Source organism: Artemia sp. Qi Xiang Cuo, chromosome 21 (genome assembly GCF_049724085.1).
Source record: "Artemia sp. Qi Xiang Cuo chromosome 21, ASM4972408v1, whole genome shotgun sequence".
In the NCBI taxonomy this organism is placed as follows: Eukaryota; Metazoa; Arthropoda; class Branchiopoda; order Anostraca; family Artemiidae; genus Artemia; species Artemia sp. Qi Xiang Cuo.
Genome location: NC_142814.1, coordinates 45989758 through 46014595, shown reverse-complemented (window position 1 = coordinate 46014595; position 24838 = coordinate 45989758). Strand labels below are relative to the sequence as shown.

Below are 24838 nucleotides of genomic sequence, written 5' to 3'. Positions count from 1 at the left end.
TGACATAGACAACAATTTTTAATCTTCATTTAACCGAATTGATTCATTTTAGGCAACATAAAATTGAGTACTGGTTTATAGTTGCACATAATCTAGGGGGACGATGGTTAGGTTTTCCACCACATCTTCTGTTTTTGTATATGGGACGCTGTTTGTTGGACTCAAAAATACTTTCAGTGCTGCACTATGGTGGGGGGTTATGAAGGAGGATATCCTTCCTTGTATACAGATTCATTTATGTATTTTTTCTGTTTTGAAGTAACTCTTTACTTTTGATGTAAGAAACCTGTTATTCTTATTCAATAACTAGAAAAAAAAGTACAAAAAATTTGCTGCTCTGTTTTTGTCGCTTTGTAAGATAAGATAAGTTTTATTCTTCATTAAATACACATACAATATTACATATTATTAATCCCTCAAAGGCTCATTGGCCTGTACAAAGAGGGACGACATATGAATTACATACTCAGAGATAAAAAACAAAAGAAAATTTAAAATGATCACTTACTCACATATGAAGGAGAAGAAAAGAAAAATATAGATAAACTGGAAACTATAGAAAAAATTAGAATAAATAAACTAAATTTATTAATTATATTAAATAGACTCAAAAAGAAAAATAATAATTAAAAAAAAAAAAAAAATTATATTATTATTACTATAAGCGAATTCCTATCGTCGAAACAGAATTATGTGTATTGGCAGGTAGAACCAACATCATAATAGCTGTTACGATATTATTCATAGCTCTTATCCAAGATATTAAAATATCATAACTTAAGCCATGTACAGCCCTTTTAAGCTTATATTTAAAACTATATAAATTCCAGTTCAATCAGCTCTGCTTATATCTGAAGCTAGGTAGCAAAATTGACGTTTATGGGTTATTTCAGTCATAAGGCTTATAATTATTGGACTGTAATAAAATGGTACGAAAGCAATAAAATTTAACCCGTCTTCATGAATGCTACTCCTTAGTGAACTATACAAGTTTCAGCAATAAATATTGATAGTAATACCAGAGGTCTGGGAGTCATAGCGCAGAGAAGACCACCATAAAACAGAACTGAACATTCAGGGGACATCAACTCCACAAAAAAAAAAAAAAAAAAAAAACTTTATAAATAAATAAAAAAATAAAATATTCAGTTTGATTCTTAACTAAATGGTCCTTAAGAATCCTCTTGAAAGTGCCAAACGAGTGGTATTTCTGTACTGAAGAAGCAGGGAGTTCCAAACCTGATGACAAGCGATGAGGGGATTGAAATCAGACCGCACAGTGGGAGTAGGAGGAATGCAGATACTATGTGACGAACGAAGGGTATATGGACCTGAATCAGAAATAAACTGAGGAGTTTTTAGAAGAGATTTTGGAAGATTGCCATGAAGCTGAGGAAAAACAAAAGAAGCACAAGAAAGAATGTAGATAGACTGTAGATTTAGAAGTGGTCTTGGTGAAGAACGGTTGGTATCCATAACCAGACGCCGTGCTTTTTTATACATGATAGAAAATGACCGCAGTGTAGACGGAAAAGTAGACATCCATACTATGGGACAATAAGAGACATATGACTGGACAAGGCAGAAAAAAATAAGCTTCAGAATAGATCCAGGAAAGGTGTGTTTGAGTTTTCGAATGACACCCAAACGCCGTGATACCTTAACTCTAATCATGGCTATATGGTGTCTAAACGAAAGGTTCTCATCAAGCAGGATACCAAGAAACCGGACCGACCGATTCTTTGGTCTACACAAGGAGCTTTGTGACACCTGAAGCTGTGTCAGTTGAGGGAAAGCTACACCAATTCGAGAAAAAATAAGAAAATGTGACTTGGTAACATTCAAGGCCAAGTAATTCGCCTCAAACCATGAAACTGTAATGGGCACAAATAATGGGCAATACTAATCAAAAAATTCTTTTATTTGTTATTGAAACAATTATCAGTTTAAATTTAGTAATTTAAATGCAAGGAGTAATTTAAATACTAACACAATAATTTACTTAGCAATTGAATGTCTAAGTAATTAAAATCCACATACGTCACAGTAAGAAAATTATTAACATCCAACGAAGGATAAGACCTACAATATAAATTCCAGATTGGAAAAAAAGAAAAAAAGGAAGAAAAAAATAGAACATAATATTTTCATTATTTTTCTGGGGAATGAAAAAAACGAACGAAAAAAAAAATTTAAACAAAAGTAATGAAGGATTTTTAAACTTGCCATTATAAACAAGAAGAATACGAATGCCTTTTCAAACATTAAAATAAACATGTTAATTAAGACGAATTAATCATCCTTTTCTCTTTGGTATACATCATAGAGAGAGAAAAATAAACATAATTATATCTAAAACTATTTGTACATACAAAGATTAGTATAAAATTATTGCTTTTTTTATTTGAAATTTTTTTCGCAAAAAAAAAAATCATGCTAATCACACTCAAAATCACCATATTAATCAAAATCATCTGACTCATCTTTATGTTTCTTGATAGCTTTGATAACCTCTAATGTATTTGATTTTCCTTGAGCCTCATGGTCCACTATAACGGACATCAGTTGAGGAAATATTCTATTGGATGGCTTCATGAGCCCTTGGAAAACAATGGGCAACTGAAATTTTCTTATAAGCTCAGTGATTCCTTGTTCAGCGTCTAAATTTCTAAGTACTAGAAAATCAAAATTTGCAGCAATTTCTAAATCACTTACATCTGAGGGAAGATGAATTTTGCAAGTCTTATTATTAATGTGATTGTTTAAGCAATTATAGCAAGCGTTACGATTACGATACCCAAATCGATTCCCAGTTGATTCCCACGTTGTACAATTTTCTAAAACACAATCTCTAGTTGATATGTAGTCATTGTTGCAAATAAATGTTGCAGAAAATAGTACCAATTTAAGCTTATTACGCATCTCTGCTATTTTAGATAAGGTAAATGCGTCCATATCAGATTTATCCTTAATTGCTACATTTATTCCAGTTACCCCTGCCATAAGTTGAATTTCTTTAAGTAATAAGGAATAAATGTCAAGTTTTCCAAAGTAGGCATGTGGTATATCTAATATAACAGATATATTGACAGATGAAGCAACTTCTTGAATTTCCTTAATATTTTTGATAAGATCCTTAGAGTTTTCATTGTCTAAATCAGGAATTTCGAATACTGCAACATTGCCATCTGCAAATTTCAAATTCCAAAGTTGTCCGTAAAGCTTAAGTCTTGAAAATTTAAAATTTTTTGGGTTTAAATCTTCGGGCGTCCAAATTCTGGCTCCGATGAGGAAAACAAATTTATTGTTTTGGCAAAACTTTCCCTCAACAATGTTTAAAGAAGATCCGCTGCAGCCGATTTTACGGTATACATTTTCCAAATCTTTCTCAAACTGATCAAGCCTTTTCAGTACTTTTCCTTTTTCCATTGCTATATTTCGCCTTAACTCCTGAAAACAAACACTAAATATCAAAACTATGGACTTATTACCTAATTAGATAATATGTAAAACGATTAAAAGGTCAAAGGTCAGATTGAACTACCATGACAAAACCAACGAAGAAAATCTAAAAAAAGGAAGAAATAATTGATACTAATAGGTAATATAACAATAAAATAGAAATGTAAAGATACCAATAAAATGATATCATTGAAAGGAAAACAAGAACAATCAATTGAGTATTTCACTTCTCTACAGCAAGCCATTCTCAGCGTTGAGAAAGAAAAATCTAAACTAAGATAGATAAAAGAGAGAAGAAATCTGTCAGTATACATTATAATTATTAATTATAATGAAATAGGAATAAAAAGAGTAGCTATTCTATAAATAAATCGTGAAGGTAAATTACATTCTTTGGCTGTGTTAGCACCACAAAAATAACGGTTATTAAATAAAAATGGGGAAAAAAATAACAACCTTTCTGTTGAGAAATAATTACTATATTGACATTTAGCGCAGGTATGCAGAAGGATTTTATATTTAATTAATTAAAACGAGATATTTTACAAAAAAGGATTTTCAGAAAATAAAGGCTACAGTAAAACCAAAGACGATTAAAATAAAATCTAAACGTTTGACGTTAAACAAAAAGTAAAATCTTAACGTTAAAATAAAATTTAAACGTTAAACAAACACAAATTACTATTCATGAATATGTGAAACTCGAAAGGAACCGAAATTAAATGAACAATAAAGTCAAACATAAAACAAACAAAAAATACCACACCCAAGAGTAGGGCTTATGTCCCCTAAGCATTTTAAAGGCCGGATAGTCATTTGCACTTTAGAAAAAAACAAAACTTATTCTCAACATTTTTTTCTTTATCATAGGCAGCGTAACAGCGCTGCCTATGACAAACAGCAAAGTGGACTCTATTGTATGATTTATTTACTTTTCACCATGGCAGTATGGTAGCATATTCTTATCGTCTTTAAATCACATAAAATTATCACTTGATGAGTAGGCCTATTTTATTCTTATTTTATGTAGACAATTTTTTTGATTAGTTGACCTCAGGAGTGACTCAGTAATCCATGGTTTTCTCGGTAAGAATTTCTTACGATGCAATTTTTCATATGGGTTATGATGATCTAATTTTTCATTCAAAATTCGATAATAATATTCGGTGATCTGTTCGGATCTCTCACTTCTTGTACTTCATTCCTTTATGAATCAACAACAGCCACTTTAAACTATATCTATTCTTAGCACTGGCGGATCCAGTGGGGCTGGGAGGACCCTGCCCCCCCCCCCCAGAATTTCTTGCACCCTCATTCCTTGTTTTTTCCACTCTTTTTTGAATAAATTTATCAATTCAGTCAATTATTAGTGCTTTTGTCACACACACACCCCCCAAGGGTACTTGTGCATTATACTTTACACACAAAGGTCAAGTTTGGTCAATGCTAATAAAATAAAATAGCAATACGTAACCTAACTTAATCTAGGTACCTCCCCCCCCCTTAACCCCCCAAAAATAGTTTAAATATTGTAAACGCAATAAGGAATCACGCTTTGCAATCCATTTATCGCTTGCAAATACCCGTTTGACGGGTTTTCATTAGTTTTTCCTTGTACAGTCTATAGCGCTGTGTTAGATAAAATGCACAAGTACCACCTAACCTAACCAGGTACCTCCCCCCCTAAATCGCAAAAAAAACAATCGTTTAAATATTGTAAACTCGATAAGAAACCACGCTTTGCAATCAATTTAGATAGCAAATACCCGTTTGACGGGTCTCCATGTCTGGTTTTCTTGTACAGTCTATAGCGGTGTGAAGAGTATAGTGCATAAGTACCCCTCCATGATTTTGATTATTGGCTCCCTTGTCACGCTGGGCACTCTCAAGATTTTGCTCTAGATCCACCCCTTTTCTTAGTTGAAAATTTTCTCTATTTTATAGTAATTTCTATATGCAAAATCTTTTGAATCTTATAGCCAGACATAATAATACATGATTCATCCATAATCAAAGATGTGGCCTAACATGCATAAGGCGAAAGGATATTGTCCATGAATGACGCAGATGAATTGGCTACATGTGACAGATTAAAACACACCGGATATAAATTGCAAGATAGATACTCTTCAAGATAGAAGTTCAAAAAATTGCAATGCATAATATTTGTCCCTTGGTGTTCTGAAGGCAATCACCTCATTAAATCTATTAAAATCATCAAGAACCATAAATAGAGTCCGAAGGCTGGAATAGAGGTAAACTAACATATTCACCAATCATAGGCAGCGTAAGAGCGCTGCCTAAGTAATGAACGATGTTGGCACAAAGTATTGTCTTAGGACCAGGGTACTTGGTATCAAAGGAGTTGTCGTAGAAACTTCAAAGAAGGGCTCATTCGATTGAAAACTGGAGTGGCTTGTGCCCTTTTTAATGGTCGAAAGTGATTGGAAGGCAACTAACACCCCTTCCACGCCCACCATTTCCCCAAACACATCCAATAAAATTTTGAGATAGCCATATTGATAAGCGTAATTGATTTCTAGATAAAAATTATGTTTTTGAGGAGGACAATCCCCCACAGCCCTCAGGGCAAGGGTTGTAAGTTATGCCCTGGGGGCATATAAGGTTTTTATAGAATGGGTTGTCGTAGAAACTTCAAAAAAGGCTCATTCGATAGGAAATTCAAAGAGCTCGTGCTCTTTTTTAACAGTTGAAAGTGATTGGAGGCCAACTAACCCCTCTCTCACGCCCACCTTTTCCCCAAACACATCCAATCAAAATTTTGAGATAGCCATTTTGTCCAACATAGTTGAAAGTTCTGGAAATTAGGTCTGTGAGGATGAAAACCACCCAACAGCCCTGAGGGAAAGGGTTGTAAGTTATGCCCAGGGGGCAAATAAGATTTTTTTTATAGAAAGCGTTGTCGTGGATACTTCAAAAAGGGCTAATTCGATTGGAAATTGAAATGGCTAGTGCCTTTTTTAATAGTCGAAAGTGATTGGAAGGCAAATAACACCCCTTCCACGCCCACCATTTCCCCAAACACATCCAATCAAAATTTTGAGATGGCCGTTTTGTTCCACGCAGTTACAAGTTCGGATATTATACCTTTGATCAGGAAACTCTCCCCACAGTCTTCAGGGCAAGGGTTATAAGTTATGCCCTGTGGGCATATAAGGTTTTTATTGAAATCTTTGCCGTAAAAACTTGAAAAAGGGTTCATTCAATTGGAAATTCAAAGGGCTAGTACTCTTTTTTAATAGTCGAAAGTGATTTGAGGGCAACTAACCCCCGTCTCAACGCCCACCTTTTCCCCAAACACATCCAATCAAAATTTTTAGATAGCCATTTTATTCAACGTAGTTGAAAGTTTTTGAAAGCAGGTCTTTAAGAATGACAACCCCCCCACAGCCCTCATGGTAAGGGTTGTAAGGTATGCCATGGGGCATATAAGGTTCTTACAAAATGTAATGTTGTAGAAATTTCAAAAAGGGCTCATTCAATTGGATATTAAAAGGGCTAATGCCCTTTTTAATAATCGAAGTGATTGGAGGGCATCTAGCCCCCCACTCACACCCACCGTTTCCCCAAACACATCCAATTAAAATTTTGAGATGCCCATTTTGTTCAACGTAGTTGAGAGTTCTGTAAATTAGGTCTTTTGGGATGATAACCCCCTCAGAGTCCTTAGTGTAAGGGTTGCAAGTTATGCCCTGGGAAAACATAAGGTTTATATTGAAAGTTGTTGTAAAAATTTCAAAAAGGGCTCATTGGATTGGAAATTGAAAGGGCTAGTGCCCTTTTTAATAGTCGAAAGTGAGAAGAGAGTAATTAACCTCCCTGTCACGCCCACCATTTCCCCAAGCACATCCAATCAAAGTTTTAAGAAAGTCATTTTGTTCAACGTAGTTGAAAGTTCTGAAAATTAAGTATTTAAGGATTAAATCCCCCCTAGAGACCCCGGGGTAATAGTTGTAAGTTATGCCCTCGTGGAATGTAAGATTTGTATGGATAGTGTTCTCGAAAAAATTTCAAAGGAGGCTCATCCAATTAAAAATTGAGAGAGATATTGCCCTTTTTAATAGTTGAAAGTGATTGGAGGGTAGCTAACCCCCCTCTCATGCCCATCATTCCCCCAAACACATCCAATCAAAATCTTACAATAAATAACCGAGTCAAACTCAAAACTAGCAGAAATTAACATGAGTTGGGCTCAAAACCCCTAAGTCTTCAAAAGGCCAGAACATAATTTGCACTTTACTGAAAAAATATAAACGTTTTTACTTTTATAACTTTAATAAATCAATTAATACCAACATTTTGATTAATAAATATCAATATATGTATATTAAACTGACAATGTACATTCATTTTTATTTTTCTCAGTAAAGTGCAAATTATGTTCTGGCCTTGGGAAGGTTTAGGGGAAAAGATTGTTATGATAAGGGGGTTAGTTGCCCTCAAATCACTTTCGACTATTAAAAAAGGGCACTAGTGCTTTGAATTCCCAATCGAATGAGCCCTTTTTCAAGTTTCTATGACAAAGATGTCAATAAGAACCTTATATGCCACCAGGGCATAACTTACAACTCTTGCCCTGAAGACGCTGGGGGGAGTTTTCTGCTAAAAAAATACAAATGAATGTGCATTGTCAGCTTAATATACATATACTGATATTTAGTAATCAAAATGTTAATATTATTTGATTTATTAAAGCTATAAAGGTAAAAATATTTATATTTTTTCAGTAAAGTGCAAATTATGTTCTGGCCTTGGGAAGGCTTAGAGGTTTTGAGCCCAACTCATGTTAATTTCTGCTCATTTTGAGTTTGGATCGGTTATTTATTGTAATTTCTGTTGGTTTTGGGTTTCATTTATTTATCGATTCTGATTTGTGGTAGTTTCAAGCTTGGTAGATTATTTTATTTTATTTTTGCTGATTTTTGGTTTAATGGAGTTCTTTTCTTTTCTTTGAAAAACTTATTTTGTGGAAAAAGTTTTTTTAATTAATCTACTTATAAAATTTACCGATATTTACTCTACATACTAAAAAATTAGGATCATTAGAATAAGACAATAAACGGATTATTGCAATTTGCATAGGGAGACAATTAGCTTCGGCTCAGGGGAAAAACAACATTGTAGCTATATTTTAATAACTATTTAGTTTGTATTTGGTTAGGTTACATTTTACATGCATCCCCACTATACTTAACCAGGGAGATCCAAGCTTAGAATCCACTCTGATGCAGTTTGGTTTCTTTTCATATGTTGAGGGGGGTGTTTAATTAAATAAGAATGTTAAAAGTGAGTATCTGAAATATATCTGGGATGGCTAAGGGCAATAAAATCAAACTTTCAGGGGATTATCTGGTTTACGTAGAAAAAAAAAACCAAACCAAATTATATACATATATGTTGTCAAAAGGACGCATCAGCAACAACTCAGGAGAGGCTGATGGTAAGGGATACTTCAATTACTGCTGCTACTTAGACTACTACTGCTACTTAGACTACTACTGCTTCTGCGACTATTTATGACTCTGATTGTTTGCGTTTGTGACTACTTGCAAATGTGAAATCTCTTCATTAAGACTCCAATTGCCTGTGACTACTTGGAACTGCTATTGCGACTACATTTGACTTTTACTGCAACACTTTCCTCTGTCTGCGGCTACATGCGACTTCGACTGCCACTAATTGCAACTGTGAATACTTGAAACAGTAACTGTGAATATTAGCGACTGCTACTACTTGTGACTGTTTCTGTGACAAACTGGAATTGCAACTGCGACTACAAGTAATTATGACTACTTACAACTAAAACTGTGACTACTGGTGACTGCTAATACTACTGCTGTTACTACTGCTACTACTACTAATGTTACTTCCACTACTTAAAGTTCTCGGGATGTTTAAAACTAAATGAATATAAAATATGTAAATCCAGGTTGCTAAAAAGGTGTCCGTGTAAAATCTCATTAAAACTCAGGATATTACGGTGAGCCTTCAGGGTATGTTGTTGGGGGCGGTATACTAAATGAGGAGATAGTATGTGCGTCCAGTTTTGTCCATAGGGAATATCTGATATATGTCACGATTGGCTAAGTATACCAAGTTATAATTGTCAGGACTTGTTGATGGGGAAGTTGAATTACATCAAAATGCGCTATGCTCATCCAGATTATAAAAAAAATATATGTAATATCTCGAAGAAAGTTAAGGGAATTAACATGAAACTTGCAAAGAATGTGGAGGGGGATAGTTGATTGATATTTGTCCATACTCGAGGTTGTAACGAGACGGGGTTTAGGATTCAGCAAGCTCTAAAGAACCCAAAAGATTATGCAGATTTCAGCCCCCGTATTTGGATTTTTTTCCCGTACCCATCGATCCAAGGCATTATCGTACAACTATTATTAAAATTTGATCTAGAATATATAAAATATTGTTTTCTTAACCAATGAAATATACTATTTGCAGATTATGTTCTGGTCTTTAGATGGCCAGGGGGGGGGGGGGGTTAGCCTTAGGCTTCTCCCCTTTGCGGTATTTTCTGCTTGCTTTGAGTTCGACTTGGTTACTTATAATATTTCTGTTCGTTTTGGCTTTAGTTTATTCATTGATTATTTATTATAGTTATACGCTAGAAATCTTATTTAAATGTGTGTCTGTTCATCTTTGGGTTAATGTAGATCTTTAATTTTCTTTGAAAAAATTCTTTTGTGGAAAAAGATAAAAAAAATAATTATTGAAATAGGTTTTGTACTTGTTAAGAATCTGATAAACACACAAGACGTGAAGTTTCGTTAATGCTAATGAAATAAAACAAAATAGGATGCAAATATAATAGTTCAGAAACAAAATTGGGCTATAAATTTGCGCATTAGGGAGGGGTGGGGGTAAAACATAGCATATGTTAAATACGTAACCTAACTAACCCAACCTAGGTACCCTTTAGTCCTCCTAAACCCCAAAAAACTAAAGTTTAAATATAGTTCCCGGGGTGAGAAACCCTGTGTTTATACAGCGTCTCATATGAATTTCCAGGTAATGCCTATCTGATGTCCGTAATACAGTTCTCGCTTGTTTATCGGATTCTTAACAAGAACCATATGTTTTTTGTTGTTGTTGTTGCTGTATTGTTGATGATGTTATATCAAATAAAACACACAACTTGAAATATAAATCATTTGCAGTAAAGTACGAACGACGATATCGCCTTCAGAGGGCTTAGTCCTGCTCCTGATTGTGGTAATTTTTGATTGTTTATTTTTGAATTGTTTATTTATTTTAAGGTACTTGTGTCTTATAGCCACGACATTCAAGTTCTGTCGAGAAGTGAAGTTTGGTTAATATTAATAAAATAAAAAAAAATATGACGAAAATATAATACTTTATCAACAAAATTATGAAAACTACAACAAAGAGTTATGGAAGGGGACCGCCCAGAACGCATTATATTGATACGTAACTTAAACAAACCAAATCTAACCTAACCAAAATACCAACTAAATATTTAATTTAAATATAGCTACAATGTAGTTTCCCACCGAGCCGAAACTAATATTGTCCGGTATAAAACACAATGAAAACCGGTTATTGTCCATGTTCACGATACAAGATCTTTAGTGTGGTGGCTATAAGACAAGGTACGAATTTTAATTACTGTCCATATTGGGTTTCACTTATTTATTCATACAAACCAACCTAACCAAACTAAAATACCAACTAAATATTTAATTAACATATAGCTACAATGCAGTTTCCCACCGAGCCGAAGCTAATATTGTCTGGTATAAAGAGAATGAAAACCGGTTATTGTCTCATGTTCACGATACAAGATCTTGAGTGTGTGGCTATAAGACAAGGTACAGAATTTTAATTACTGTCCATGTTGGGTTTCACTTATTTATTCATACAAATTTTGGATCTTCTTCAAAGCAACACCTGTCTGTTTTTGTCATGAAAGTAAGATTTCTTCAGATTCTTCAGACATTAGAATAGCGACGACAAAGAAAAGACTCGTTTATGCGAAAAGTAGCCTTGGAACGAAATATCTAAATTTGGTACTATCCCATTATATGGGCCTCTCTAAAAAGTCAAGTTTGGTTAATCCTAATGAAATAAAATAAAATAGGATGAATATATAATAGTTTAGAAACAAATTTGGGCTATATATTTGCAAATTAGGGGGGGGGGTAAGGATTTGCACATATTAAATACGTAACCTAACATAACCTAGGTACCGCCCCCCCCTAAACCCCAAAAAAACACGATTTAATATCGTATACGCAATGAAAACCTTGCTATCATTGACTGCTCTATAACAGTTAAGACGTCAAAAACGGGTTTTATCATTACCTAGTCTATAGTGATTAACCCGAAAGGCCCATATAATGGGATTGTACCCTAAATTTGAGTCATGTAAACATTCCATATGTCCAGCATTACATGATATATCGATGGAACTTGACAAGGAACCCTTATCAAGTCCAAGTTCTTGTCAAATCTCAAATCCAAGGATTGAGTTTGTCCATTTTTTTTTTTATCTAGAGCAGAAATATACAAACAAAACAATAAAAGCAGAATAATCAGGGCACATTTTTTTTATCGACTTTCAAACAGAATATATTTTTCTATCATGCGATTTCAACCTGAGTAAAAACAATAGATTCAACGTCAGTAAATACAAAGTAATTTTAGTGTTTGTATGTAAAGCAGTATTTGAATGAAAATAGTGAAAAAAATATGGTAAATTATATACCAAACACACACAAGTTCTTGCTCTGAGTAGAACCGGTTTCTTTATCTATTTCAGTATATGCTCGGTGATAATCAGCTTAGCGTGAGAGAGATAAGCTACAATGAAGTATATTTTAATCAAGTATTTTAGTTGGTATTTAGGTTAGATTTGAAATCATTTAATATAATGCGTTATTGGGGGCCTGCTTTCCATAATTCTCTGTTGTAGTGCCCATAATTGTGTTAATAAGTATTGTATTTTCATCATATTTTCTTATCAAACAGTTCGTGGTAACGAACTGTAAGTAAGGAGTGACCCGGCTCAATGGTAACCGAAACTGTAGAAAACGGAATTTTGATACCAATAGATACATCAAAAGACTCAAATTTTAATGCTGCTTTTAAATAAATCCGTTTCATCAATTTCAGTTCTACCTGTCAAAAGTTATCCGAGTCCTACCCGAGAAAATGTTGCTGATTTTCGAAAAAAGGGGAAAGACCCTCTAAAAGTTATAGCACCTTAATGAGAAAATCACACCATCATATTCAGCGTATCAGAGAACCCTACGGTAGAGCTTTCAAGCTCCTATCTACAAAAATGTGGAATTTTGCATTTTTTGCCAGAAGAAAGATCACGGATGCGTGTTTATTGTTTTTTTTTTTTGTTTTTTTCCCCAGGGGTGATCGTATAGACCCAGTGGTCCTAGAATATTTTGGGAGGGATCATTCAAACGGAAATTAAAAATTCTAGTGCCCTTTTTTAAGTGACCAAAAAAATGGAGGGCAACTAGGCCCCCTCCCACGCTCATTTTTTTCCCAAAGTCACCCGATCAAAATTTTGAGATAGCCATTTTGTTCAGCATGGTCGACAATATAATAACTATATCTTTAAGGATGACTTAACCCCCCTAAGTCCCCGGGGGAGGGCTGAAAGTTTTGAACTTTACCCAATGCTTACATACAGTATTTATTATTGGTAACTATACAAATGTTTTGATGGGGGATTTTCTCGGGTAGTGGGGGTGGGGGGAGTGGGTCAGGGGTTATGTGGGAGGATCTTTACATCAAGGAAGCTTTCATGGGGGGAGGGACATTCCTATGAAGGGGGTGCAGGATTTCCCAGCATTATTTAAAAAAACATCAGAAATTATATATAAAAAAACAAGTTTTAAAATTGAAAGTAAGGAGCAACATCAAAACTTAAAAAGACAGAAAACATTACGTATATGATTGAGTTCACCCCCTAGTCAATACCTCGCTCTTTAAGCCAAAGATTATTTAGTACTGTCATAAGAGCTATTTATTCTAATTAACGGCAGTTGTGATTAAGGGGTAATTTTTAAAGAATTGGAACAAAATTCGAACTTTAGCTTAAAGGGCAAGGTATTGTCTAGGGGGCGAACCCTCTAATATAGGTATTAAAAGTATATGAATATAGAAGTTCGTTACGTAAGTTAATTCGTAAGTTAAGTATATTTATTACTAGTAAAAACGTTCGTAAATAAAATTAAACAGGTGTCACGAAATCCATTAAAACAAATAAAAGTAAAATTAGTATGAAAATTTGTTTGTAGTTATTCATGGAGGGTGAGCCTGAATAAAAACATGTAGTAATTCAACAACGTTCAAAAATTAAATAAAAAAACAAGTTTTTTAACTGAAAGTAAGGAACAACTTTAAAACTTAAAACGAACAGAAATTATTCTGTGCATAAAAAGACAAATAATCTATTGTATCTGATGGTGAGTTTAAAAATCGAGCCTTTTTACATTAATGGTACTTGTGTAATATACGTAACACACAGAAGAAGCGAAGTTAGGTTGATTTTAATGAAATATTAAATAACGCCTCGCTCTTTACGAGCGAGGGTAAAATTAATAAAATATCCTCAACTAATATCCTAAATATCCTAAAATATCCTAAATATCCTCAACGTCTCGCTCTTTACGCTAAAGTTTTTCATTGTTTAAAAAAAAATAGAGTTGTATGAAAGTCAAACTTAAGCGTAAAGAGCGAGGCGTTGAGGAGGGGACAGCCCCTTTCATGCACGGAATAATTTCTGTTTGTTTTAAGTTTTAAAGTCGTTCCCTACTTCCAGTTAAAAAAAACTTGTTTTTTTTATTTAATAATTAATTAATATCAATCTAACTTTATTTATTTTGTGCATTAGGTATATTAAACAAGCACCATTAATGTAAAAAGGCTCGATTTCTAATATCACCCTCAGATACAATATATTAGCTATCTTTTTATGCACGGAATAATTTCCTTTCATTTTAAGTTTTAAATTCGTTCCTTACTTTCAGTTAAAAAAATTGTTTTTTTTATTTAGTATTTCATTAAGATCAACCTAACTTCACTTCTTCTGTGTGTTAGGTATATTACACAAGTACCATTAATGTAAAAAGGCTCGATTTTTAAACTCACCCTCAGATACAATAGATTATTTGTCTTTTTATGCACGGAATAATTTCCGTTCGTTTTAAGTTTTAACTTCGTTCCTTACTTTCAGTCAAAAAAACTTGTTTTTTTTTTATTTAGTATTTAATTAATATAAAAATAAATTAACTTATTATTTTTGTTAGGTATATTACACAAGCACCATAAATTTAAAAAGGCTCGATTTTTAAACTAACCCTCAGATACAATAGATTATTTGTCTTTTTATGAACGGAATAATTTCCGTTCGTTTTAAGTTTTAACTTTGTTCCTTACTTTTAGTCAAAACAACTTTTTTTTTTATTTAGTATTTCATTAAGATCAACCTAACTTTACTTCTTCTGTGTTTTAGGTATATTACACAAGTACAATTAATGTAAAAAGGCTCGATTTTTAAATTGACCCTCAGATACAATAGATTTTTGTCTTTTTATGCACGGAATAATTTCCGTTCGTTTTAAGTTTTAACGTCGTTCCTTACTTTCAGTTAAAAAAAAAGTTGTTTTTTTATTTAATATTTCATTAAGATCAACCAAACTTCACTTATTATGTGTGTTAGGTATATTACACAAGTACCATTAATGTAAAAAGGGTCGATTTTTAAACTCACCCTCAGATACAATAGATTATTTGTCTTTTTATGCACGGAATAATTTCCGTTCATTTTAAGTTTTAACGTCGTTCCTTACTTTCAGTTAAAAAAACTCGTTTTTTTTATTTAATATTTCATTAAGATCAACCTAACTTCACTTCTTCTGTGTGTTAGGTAAATTACACAAATACAATTAATGTAAAAAGGCTCGATTTTTAAACTCACCCTCAGATACAATAGATTATTTGTCTTTTTATGCACTGAATAATTTCTGTTATTTTTAATTTTTAACTTCGATCCTTACTTTCATTTAAAAAAACTTGTTTTTTTTTATTTATGATTTAATTAATATAAAACCAAATTAACTTCTTATGTGCTTTAGGTATATTAAAAAAATACCAATAACGTAAAAAGGTTCGATATTTAAACTAACCCTCAAAAACATTATATTATTTGTCTTTTTATGGAAGGAATAATTTCCGTTCGTTTTAAGTTTTAACTTCGTTCCTTACTTTCAGTTAAAAAAACTTGTTTTTTTTATTTATTATTTCATTAAGATCAACCTAACTTCACTTCTTCTGTGTGTTAGGTATATTACACAAGTACCATTAATGTAAAAAGGCTCGATTTTTAAACTCACCCTCAGATACAATAGACTATTTGTCTTTTTATGCACGGAATAATTTCCGTTCGTTTTAAGTTTTAACGTCGTTCCTTACTTTCAGTTAAAAAACTTGTTTTTTTATTTAATATTTCATTAAGATCAACCTAACTTCACTTCTTCTGTGTGTTAGGTATATTACACAAGTACCATTAATTTAAAAAGGCTCGATTTTTAAACTCACCCTCAGATACAATAGATTATTTGTCTTTTTATGGATGGAATAATTTCCGTTCGTTTTAAGTTTTAACGTCGTTCCTTACTTTCAGTCAAAACAACTTGTTTTTTTTATTGAGTATTTCATTAAGATAAAGCCAACTTCACTTCTTCTGTGCGTTAGGTATATTACACAAGTACCATTATTCTAAAAAGGCTCGATTTTTAAAATAACCCTCAGATACAATAGATTATTTGTCTTTTTATGCACTGAATAATTTCCGTTCGTTTTAAGTTTTAACGTCCTTCCTTACTTTCAGTTAAAAAACTTGTTTTTTTATTTAATATTTCATTAAGATCAACCTAACTTCACTTCTTCTCTGTGTTAGGTATATTACACAAGTCCCATTAATGTAAAAAGGCTCGATTTTTAAACTCATCCTCAGATACAATAGATTATTTGTCTTTTTATGCACGGAATAATTTCCGTTCGTTTTAAGTTTTAAAGTCGTTCCTTACTTTCAGTTAAAAAAACTTGTTTTTTTTATTGAGTATTTCATTAATATCAACCTAACTTCACTTCTTATGTGTTTTAGGTATATTACACAAGTACCATTAACGTAAAAAGGCTCGATTTTTAAACTCACCCTCACATACAATAGATTATTTGTCTTTTTATGCAAGGAATAATTTCCGTTCGTTTTAAGTTTAAACGTCGTTCCTTACTTTCAGTCAAAAAAACTTGTTTTTTTATTTAGTATTTCATTAAGATCAATCTAACTTCACTTCTTCTGTGTGATATGTATATTACACAAGTACCGTTAATCTTAAAAAGTTCGATTTTTAAAGTCATCCACAGATAAAATAGATTTTTTGTCTGTTTATGCCTGGAATAATATTTGTTTGTTATAAGTTTTAAAGCTGCTCCTTACTATTAGTTAAAAAAACTTGTTTTTTTATTGAATTTTTCATTACTATCAATGTAATTTAACTTATTGTGTGCGTTTGGTATATTACACAAGTACCATTAATGTAAAAAGGCTTAATTTTTAAACTCACCCTCAGATACAATAGATTATTTGTCTTTTTATGCACGGAATAATTTCCGTTCGTTTTAAGTTTTAAAGTCCTTCCTTACTTTCAGTTAACAAAACTTGTTTTTTTATTTAATATTTCATTAAGATCAACGTAACTTCACTTCTTATGTGTATTAGGTATATTACAAAAGTCCCATTAATTTAAAAAGGCTCAATTTTTAAACTCACCCTCAGATACAATAGATTATTTGTCTTTTTATGCACGGAATAATTTCCGTTCGTTTTAAGTTTTAACGTTGTTCCTAACTTTCAGTTAAAAAAACTTGTTTTTTTTATTATTTAATATTTCATTAAGATCAATCTAACTTAACTTCTTCTGTGTGTTAGGTATATTACACAAGTACCATTAATTTAAAAAGGCTCGATTTTTAAAATAACCCTCAGATACAATAGATTATTTGTCTTTTTATGCACTGAATAATTTCCGTTCGTTTTAAGTTTTAACGTCGTTCCTTACTTTCACTTAAAAAAACTTGTTTTTTTTATTTAATATTTCATTAAGATAAATCTAACTTCACTTCTTTTCTGCTTTATGTATATTACAGAAGCAAATATTTTGAAAAATGTCTCGATTTATAAACTTATCCACAGATAAAATCGATTATTTTTCTTTTTATGCACTGAATAATATCATTTCGTTCTAAGTTTTAAATTCGTTACTTACTATAAGTTAAAAGAACTTGTTTTTTTTTATTTAGTATTTAATTAAGATCAACCTAACTTCACTTCTTCTGTGTGTTAGGTATATTACACAAGTGCCATTAATGTAAAAAGGCTCGATTTTTAAAGTCACCCTCAGATACAATAGATTATTTGTCTTTTTATGAACGGAATAATTTCCGTTCGTTTTAAGTTTTAACGTCGTTCCTTACTTTAAGTTAAAAAAACTTGATTTTTTTATTTAATATTTCATTAAGATCAACCTAACTTCACTTCTTCTGTGTGTTAGGTATATTACACAAGTACCATTAATGTAAAAAGGCTCGATTTTTAAAGTCACCCTCAGATACAATAGATTATTTGTCTTTTTATGCACGGAATAATTTCCGTTCTTTTTAAGTTTTAACTTCGTTCCTTACTTTCAGTTAAAAAAACTTGTTTTTTTTTATTTAGTATTTCATTAATATCAACCCAACTTCACTTCTTCTCTGTGTTAGGTATATTACACAAGTACCATTAATTTAAAAAGGTTCGATTTTTAAATTAACCCTCAGATACAATAGAGTTTTTGTCTTTTTATGCATTGAATAATTTCCGTTCGTTTTAAGTTTTAACTTCCTTCCTTACTTTCAGTTAAAAAAACTTGTTTTTTTTATTGAATAATTCCTTAAGATGAACCTAACTTCACTTCTTCTGTGCGTTATGTATATTACACAAGTACCATTACTGTAAAAAGGGTCGATTTTTAAAGTCACCCTCACAAACAATAGATTATTTGTCTTTTTATGCACGGAATAATTTTCCGTTCTTTTTAAGTTTTAAAGTCGTTCCTTACTTTCAGTTAAAAAAAATTTTTTTTTTTTATTTAGTATTTCATTAAGATCAATCTAAATTCACTTCTTCTGTGTATTAGGTATATTACACAAGCACCATTAATTTAAAAAGGCTCGATTTTTAAACTTACACTCAGATACAATAGATTATTTGTCTTTTTATGCACGGAATAATTTCCGTTCGTTTTAAGTTTTAACGTCGTTCCTTACTTTCAGTTAAAAAAACTTGTTTTTTTATTATTTAGTATTTCATTAAGATCAACCTAACTTCACTTCCTGTCTGCGTTTGGTATATTACACAAGTACCATTATTTTAAAAAGGCTCGATTTTTAAACTAACCCTCAGATACAATAGATTATTTGTCTTTTTATGGATTGAATAATTTCCGTTCGTTTTAAGTTTTAACGTCCTTCCTTACTTTCAGTTAAAAAAACATGTTTTTTTTATTGATTATTTAATTAAGATCAATCTAACTTTACTTCGTTTGTGCGTTATGTATATTACACAAGTACCATTAATGTAAAAAAGGCTCGATTTTTAAACTAACCCTCAAAAACAATAGATTATTTGTCTTTTTATGCACGGAATAATTTCCGATCGTTTTAAGTTTTAAAGTCGTTCCTTACTTTCAGTTAAAACAACTTGTTTTTTTTATTTAGTTTTTCCTTAAGATCAACCTAACTTCACTTCTTCTGTGTATTAGGTATATTACACAAGTACCGTTAATGTAAAAAGGCTCGATTTTTAAAATCACCCTCAGATACAAGATATTATTTGTCTTTTTATTCACGGAATAATTTCCCGTTCATTTTAAGTTTTAAAGTCGTTCCTTAATTTAATTTAAAAAAACTTGTTTTTTTATTTAGTATTTTCTTAAGATCAATCTCCATTTACGTAATCTGTGCGTTTGGTATATTACACAAACATCGTTGTCGTTAACAGGCTCAATATTTAAAATCACCCTCAGATAATATCTATATTTTGTCTTTTTATTCTATGAACAATTAACTAACAATTCAATTTGTAAATACCTTACTTATAGCCAGTCAAAACAACTTGTTTTTTTTATTTAATAATTACATAATATCGACAAAAATTCAAATATAATTTTCTATATGTCAATTAAACAAGTACCATTACTGTAAAAAGGCTCGATTTTTATACTCACCCTCAGATACCATATATTATTTGTCTTTTTATGAACTGAATAATTTCCGTTAGTTTTTATCTTTAAATTCTTTACTTACTGTAGTTTCAAAAAACTTGTTTTTTTATTTAATATATCATTATTATAAACCTAACTTAACATATTATGTTCGTTATGTATATTAAAAAAGTAACATTGACGTAAAAAGGCTCGATTTTTAAACTCACCCTCAAAAAAAATAGATTATTTGTCTTTTTATTCACTGAATAATTTCCGTTCGTTTTAAGTTTTAACGTCGTTCCTCACTTTCAGTTAAAAAAACTTGTTTTTTTTTATTTAGTATTTTATTAAGATCAATATCCCTTTACTTCTTCTGTGTGCTTGGTATATTACAACGGTATAATTGTCTGTAAAAAGCTCAATATTTTAACTTATCCTCACATAAAAGATAGTTTTTGTGTGTTCATTGATTGAACAATATCCGTTTGTTATAAGAGTAAAAGTCCTTACTAATTACAAGTTAAAAAACTTGTTTTTTTTATTTAATATTTAATTTATATAAACCAAACTTAAATTATTCTCCGTGCTAGGGATATTACAAAGGTACCATTATTTTAAAATGGCTCAATTTTTAAACTCACCCTCAGATACAATAGATTATTTGTCTTTTTATGCACGGAATAATTTCCGTTCATTTTAAGTTTTAAATTCGTTCCTTACTTTCATTTAAAAAAAATTTTTTTTTTTTATTTAATATTTCATTAATATCAACCTAAATTTACTTCGTCTGTGTTTTAGGTATATTAAACAATGGTCACTGATGTAAAAAGGGTAAATTTTTAACTCATCCTCAGAGACTTGATATTTTTTTTATTTTAATTCAATGTCTTATATCAGTTAGTTTTAATTTATTAATTCGTTAATTGATTCAGTTTAAAAAATCTTGTGTTTTTTATTTAATATTTCATAAATATAAGTATAACATCACTTCCTATTTGCATTATGTATATTACACAAGTACCATTAATATAAAAAGGCTCAATTTTTAAACTCACCCTCAGATACAATGGATTATTTGTCTTTTTATGCACGGAATAATTTTCGTTCGTTTTAAGTTTTAAAGTCGTTCCTTACTTTCAGTTAAAAAAAACTTGATTTTTTTATTTAATATTTCATTAAGATCAACCTAACTTCACTTCTTCTGTGTGTTAGGTATATTACACAAGTACCATTAATGTAAAAAGGCTCGATTTTTAAACTCACCCTCAGATACAATAGATTATTTGTCTTTTTATGCACGGAATAATTTCCGTTCGTTTTAAGTTTTAACGTCGTTCCTTACTTTCAGTTAAAAAAACTTTTTTTTTTTATTTAGTATTTCATTAATATAAAACTAACTTCACTTCTTTTGTGTGTTAGGTATATTACACAATTACCATTAATGTAAAAAGGCTCGATTTTTAAACTCACCCTCAGATACAATAGATTATTTGTCTTTTTATGCACGGAATAATTTCCGTTCGTTTTAAGTTTTAAAGTCGTTCCTTACTTTCAGTTAAAAAAACTTTAACTGAAAAAAAAAACTGTTACAATAGATTATTTGTCTTTTTATGCACGGAATAATTTCCGTTCGTTTTAAGTTTTAAAGTAGTTCCTCACTTTCAGTTAAAAGAACTTGTTTTTTTTATTATTTATTATTTAATTAAGATCAAACTAACTTCACTTCTTCTGTGTGTTAGGTATATTACACAAGTACCATTAATGTAAAAAAGGCTCGATTTTTAAACTAACCCTCAAAAACAATAGATTATTTGTCTTTTTTGAACGGAATAATTTCCGTTCGTTTTAAGTTTTAACGTTGTTCCTTACTTTTAGTTAAAACAACTTTTTTTTTTATTGAGTATTTCATTAAAATCAACCTAACTTCACTTCTTATGTGTATTAGGTATATTACCCAATTGACAAGCCTGTAAAAAAGCTAAATATTAAAACTCACCCTCAGATACAAGAGACTTTTTGTCTGTTTATTAACGGACTAATTTCCGTTGGTTTTAAGTTTTAAATTCGTGACTTAATTTAATTTAAAACAACTTGTTTTTTTATTTACTATGTACTTAAGATCAAACTAACTTCACTTCTTCTGTGCGTTAGGTATATTACACAAGTACCATTAATGTAAAAAGGCTCGATTTTTAAACTCACCCTCAGATACAATAGATTATTTGTCTTTTTATGCACGGAATAATTTCCGTTCGTTTTAATTTTTAAAGTACATAATTAATTTAATTTAAAAGAACTTGTTTTTTTATTTAGTATTTTATTAAGGTCAGTGTAACTTTACTTCCTCTGTGCATTAGGTATATTACAAAAATGAAACTGTTTTTAAAAGGCTCAATTTTTAAAATCATCCTCAGATAAACTAGATTATTTGTCTTTTTATGCACGGAATAATTTACGTTCGTTTTAAGTTTTAAAGTCGTTCCTTACTTTCAGTTAAAAAAAATTGATTTTTTTATTGAGTATTTCCTTAAGATCAACCTAACTTCACTTCTTCTCTGTGTTAGGTATATTACACAAGTACCATTAATGTAAAATGGCTCGATTTTTAAACTTACCCTCAGATACAATAGATTATTTGTCTTTTTATGGACGGAATAATTTCCGTTCGTTTTAAGTTTTAACGTCGTTCCTTACTTTTAGTTAAAAAAACTTGTTTTTTTTATTGAGTATTTCATTAAGATCAATCTAACTTCACTTCTTATTTGCGTTAGGTATATTACAAAAGGACCATTAATGTAAAAAGGATCGATTTTTAAACTCACCCTCAGATACAATAGATTATTTGTCTTTTTTGCACGGAATAATTTCCGTTCGTTTTAAGTTTTAACGTCGTTCCTTACTTTCAGTTAAAAGAACTTGTTTTTTTTTTATTTAATATTTCATTAAGATCAACCTAAATTCACTTCTTCTCTGTGTTAGGTATATTACAAAAGTACCATTAATGTAAAAAGGCTCGATTTTTAAACTTACCCTCAGATACAATAGATTATTTGTCTTTTCATGGACGGAATAATTTCCGATCGTTTTAAGTTTTAACGTCGTTACTTACTTTCAGTTAAAACATCTTGTTTTTTTTATTGATTATTTACTTAAGATCAAACAAACTTCACTTCTTCTGCGTGTTAGGTATATTACAAAAGTACCATTAATTTAAAATGGCTCGATTTTTAATCTCATCCTCAGATACTATAGATTATTTGTCTTTTTATGCACGGAATAATTTCCGTTCGTTTTAAGTTTTAAAGTCGATCCTTACTTTAAGTTGAAAAAACTTGTTTTTTTATTTAATATTTCATTAAGATCAATCTAACTTCACTTCTTCTGTGTGATTGGTATATTACACAAGTACAATTGTTTTAAAAAGGCTCGATTGTTAAACTAATCCTCAAAAACAATAGATTATTTGTCTTTTTATGCATTGAATAAATTTCCGTTCGTTTTAAGTTTTAACGTCCTTCCTTACTTTCAGTTAAAAAAACTTTTTTTTTTTATTGAGTATTTCCTTAAGATCAACCTAACTTCACTTCTTATGTGTTTTAGGTATATTACACAAGTACCATTAATTTAAAAAGGCTCGATTTTTAAACTCACCCTCAGATACAATAGATTATTTGTCTGTTTATGCACGGAATAATTTCCGTTCGTTTTAAGTTTTAACGTCCTTCCTTACTTTCAGTTAAAAAACTTGTTTTTTTTATTTAATATTTCATTAAGATCAACCTAACTTCACTTCTTCTCTGTGTTAGGTATATTACAAAAGTACCATTAATTTAAAAAGGCTCGATTTTTAAACTCACCCTCAGATACAATAGATTATTTGTCTTTTTTGCACGGAATAATTTCCGTTCGTTTTAAGTTTTAACGTTGTTCCTTACTTTCAGTTAAAAAAACTTGTTTTTTTTATTTAGTATTTCATTAAGATCAACCTAACTTCACTTCTTCTGTGTGTTAGGTATATTACACAAGTACCATTAATGTAAAAAGGCTCGATTTTTAAACTCACCCTCAGATACAATAGATTATTTGTCTTTTTATGCACGGAATAATTTCCGTTCGTTTTAAGTTTTAACGTCGTTCCTTACTTTCAGTCAAAACAACTTGTTTTTTTATTTAATATTTCATTAAGATCAACCTAACTTCACTTCTTCTGTGTGTTAGGTATATTACACAAGTAACATTAATGTAAAAAGGCTTGATTTTTAAACTCACCCTCAGATACAATAGATTATTTGTCTTTTTATGCACGGAATAATTTCAGTTCGTTTTAAGTTTTAACGTCGTTCCTTACTTTCAGTTAAAAAAACTTGTTTTTTTTATTTAATATTTCATTAAGATCAACCTAACTTCACTTCTTCTGTGTGCTAGGTATATTACAAAGGTACCATTAATGTAAAAAGGCTCGATTTTTAAACTCACCCACAGATACAATAGATTATTTGTCTTTTTATGCACGGAATAATTTCAGTTCTTTTTAAGTTTTAAATTCCTTCCTTACTTTCAGTTAACAGAACTTGTTTTTTTTATTTAGTATTTCATTAATATCAACCTAACTTCAATTCTTCTGTGTGTTAGGTATATTAAACAAGTACCATTAATGTAAAAAGGCTCGATTTTTAAATTCACCCTCAGATACAATAGATTTTTTGTCTTTTTATGCACGGAATAATTTCCGTTCGTTTTAAGTTTTAACGTCGTTCCTTACTTTCAGTTAAAAAAACTTTTTTTTTTTATTTAGTATTTCATTAAGATCAATCTAACTTTACTTCTTTTCTGTGTTAGGTATATTACACAAGTACCATTAATTTAAAAAGGCTCGATTTTTAAACTTACCCTCAGATACAATAGATTATTTGTCTTTTTTTGACTGAATAATTTCCGTTCGTTTTAAGCTTTAACGTCCTTCCTTACTTTCAGTTAAAAAACTTGTTTTTTTTTTGAATATTTAATTAAGATCAATGTAATTTTACTTCTTGTCTGCGTTTGGT

General features: G+C 30.7%; 1 protein-coding gene across 1 annotated transcript in view; it reads right to left on the bottom strand.

The window, feature by feature from the left end:
- Positions 1 to 2385: 2385 nt before the first annotated feature.
- LOC148939631 (uncharacterized) overlaps positions 2386 to 24838 on the bottom strand; it is a 53254-nt gene continuing 30801 nt past the window's right edge. The window contains exon 3 of the mRNA XM_089106625.1: positions 2386 to 3450. Within this exon, the coding sequence (XP_088962751.1) occupies positions 2461 to 3450 (990 nt within the window). The 3' untranslated portion in view covers positions 2386 to 2460. The remainder of the gene's footprint in view (positions 3451 to 24838) is intronic.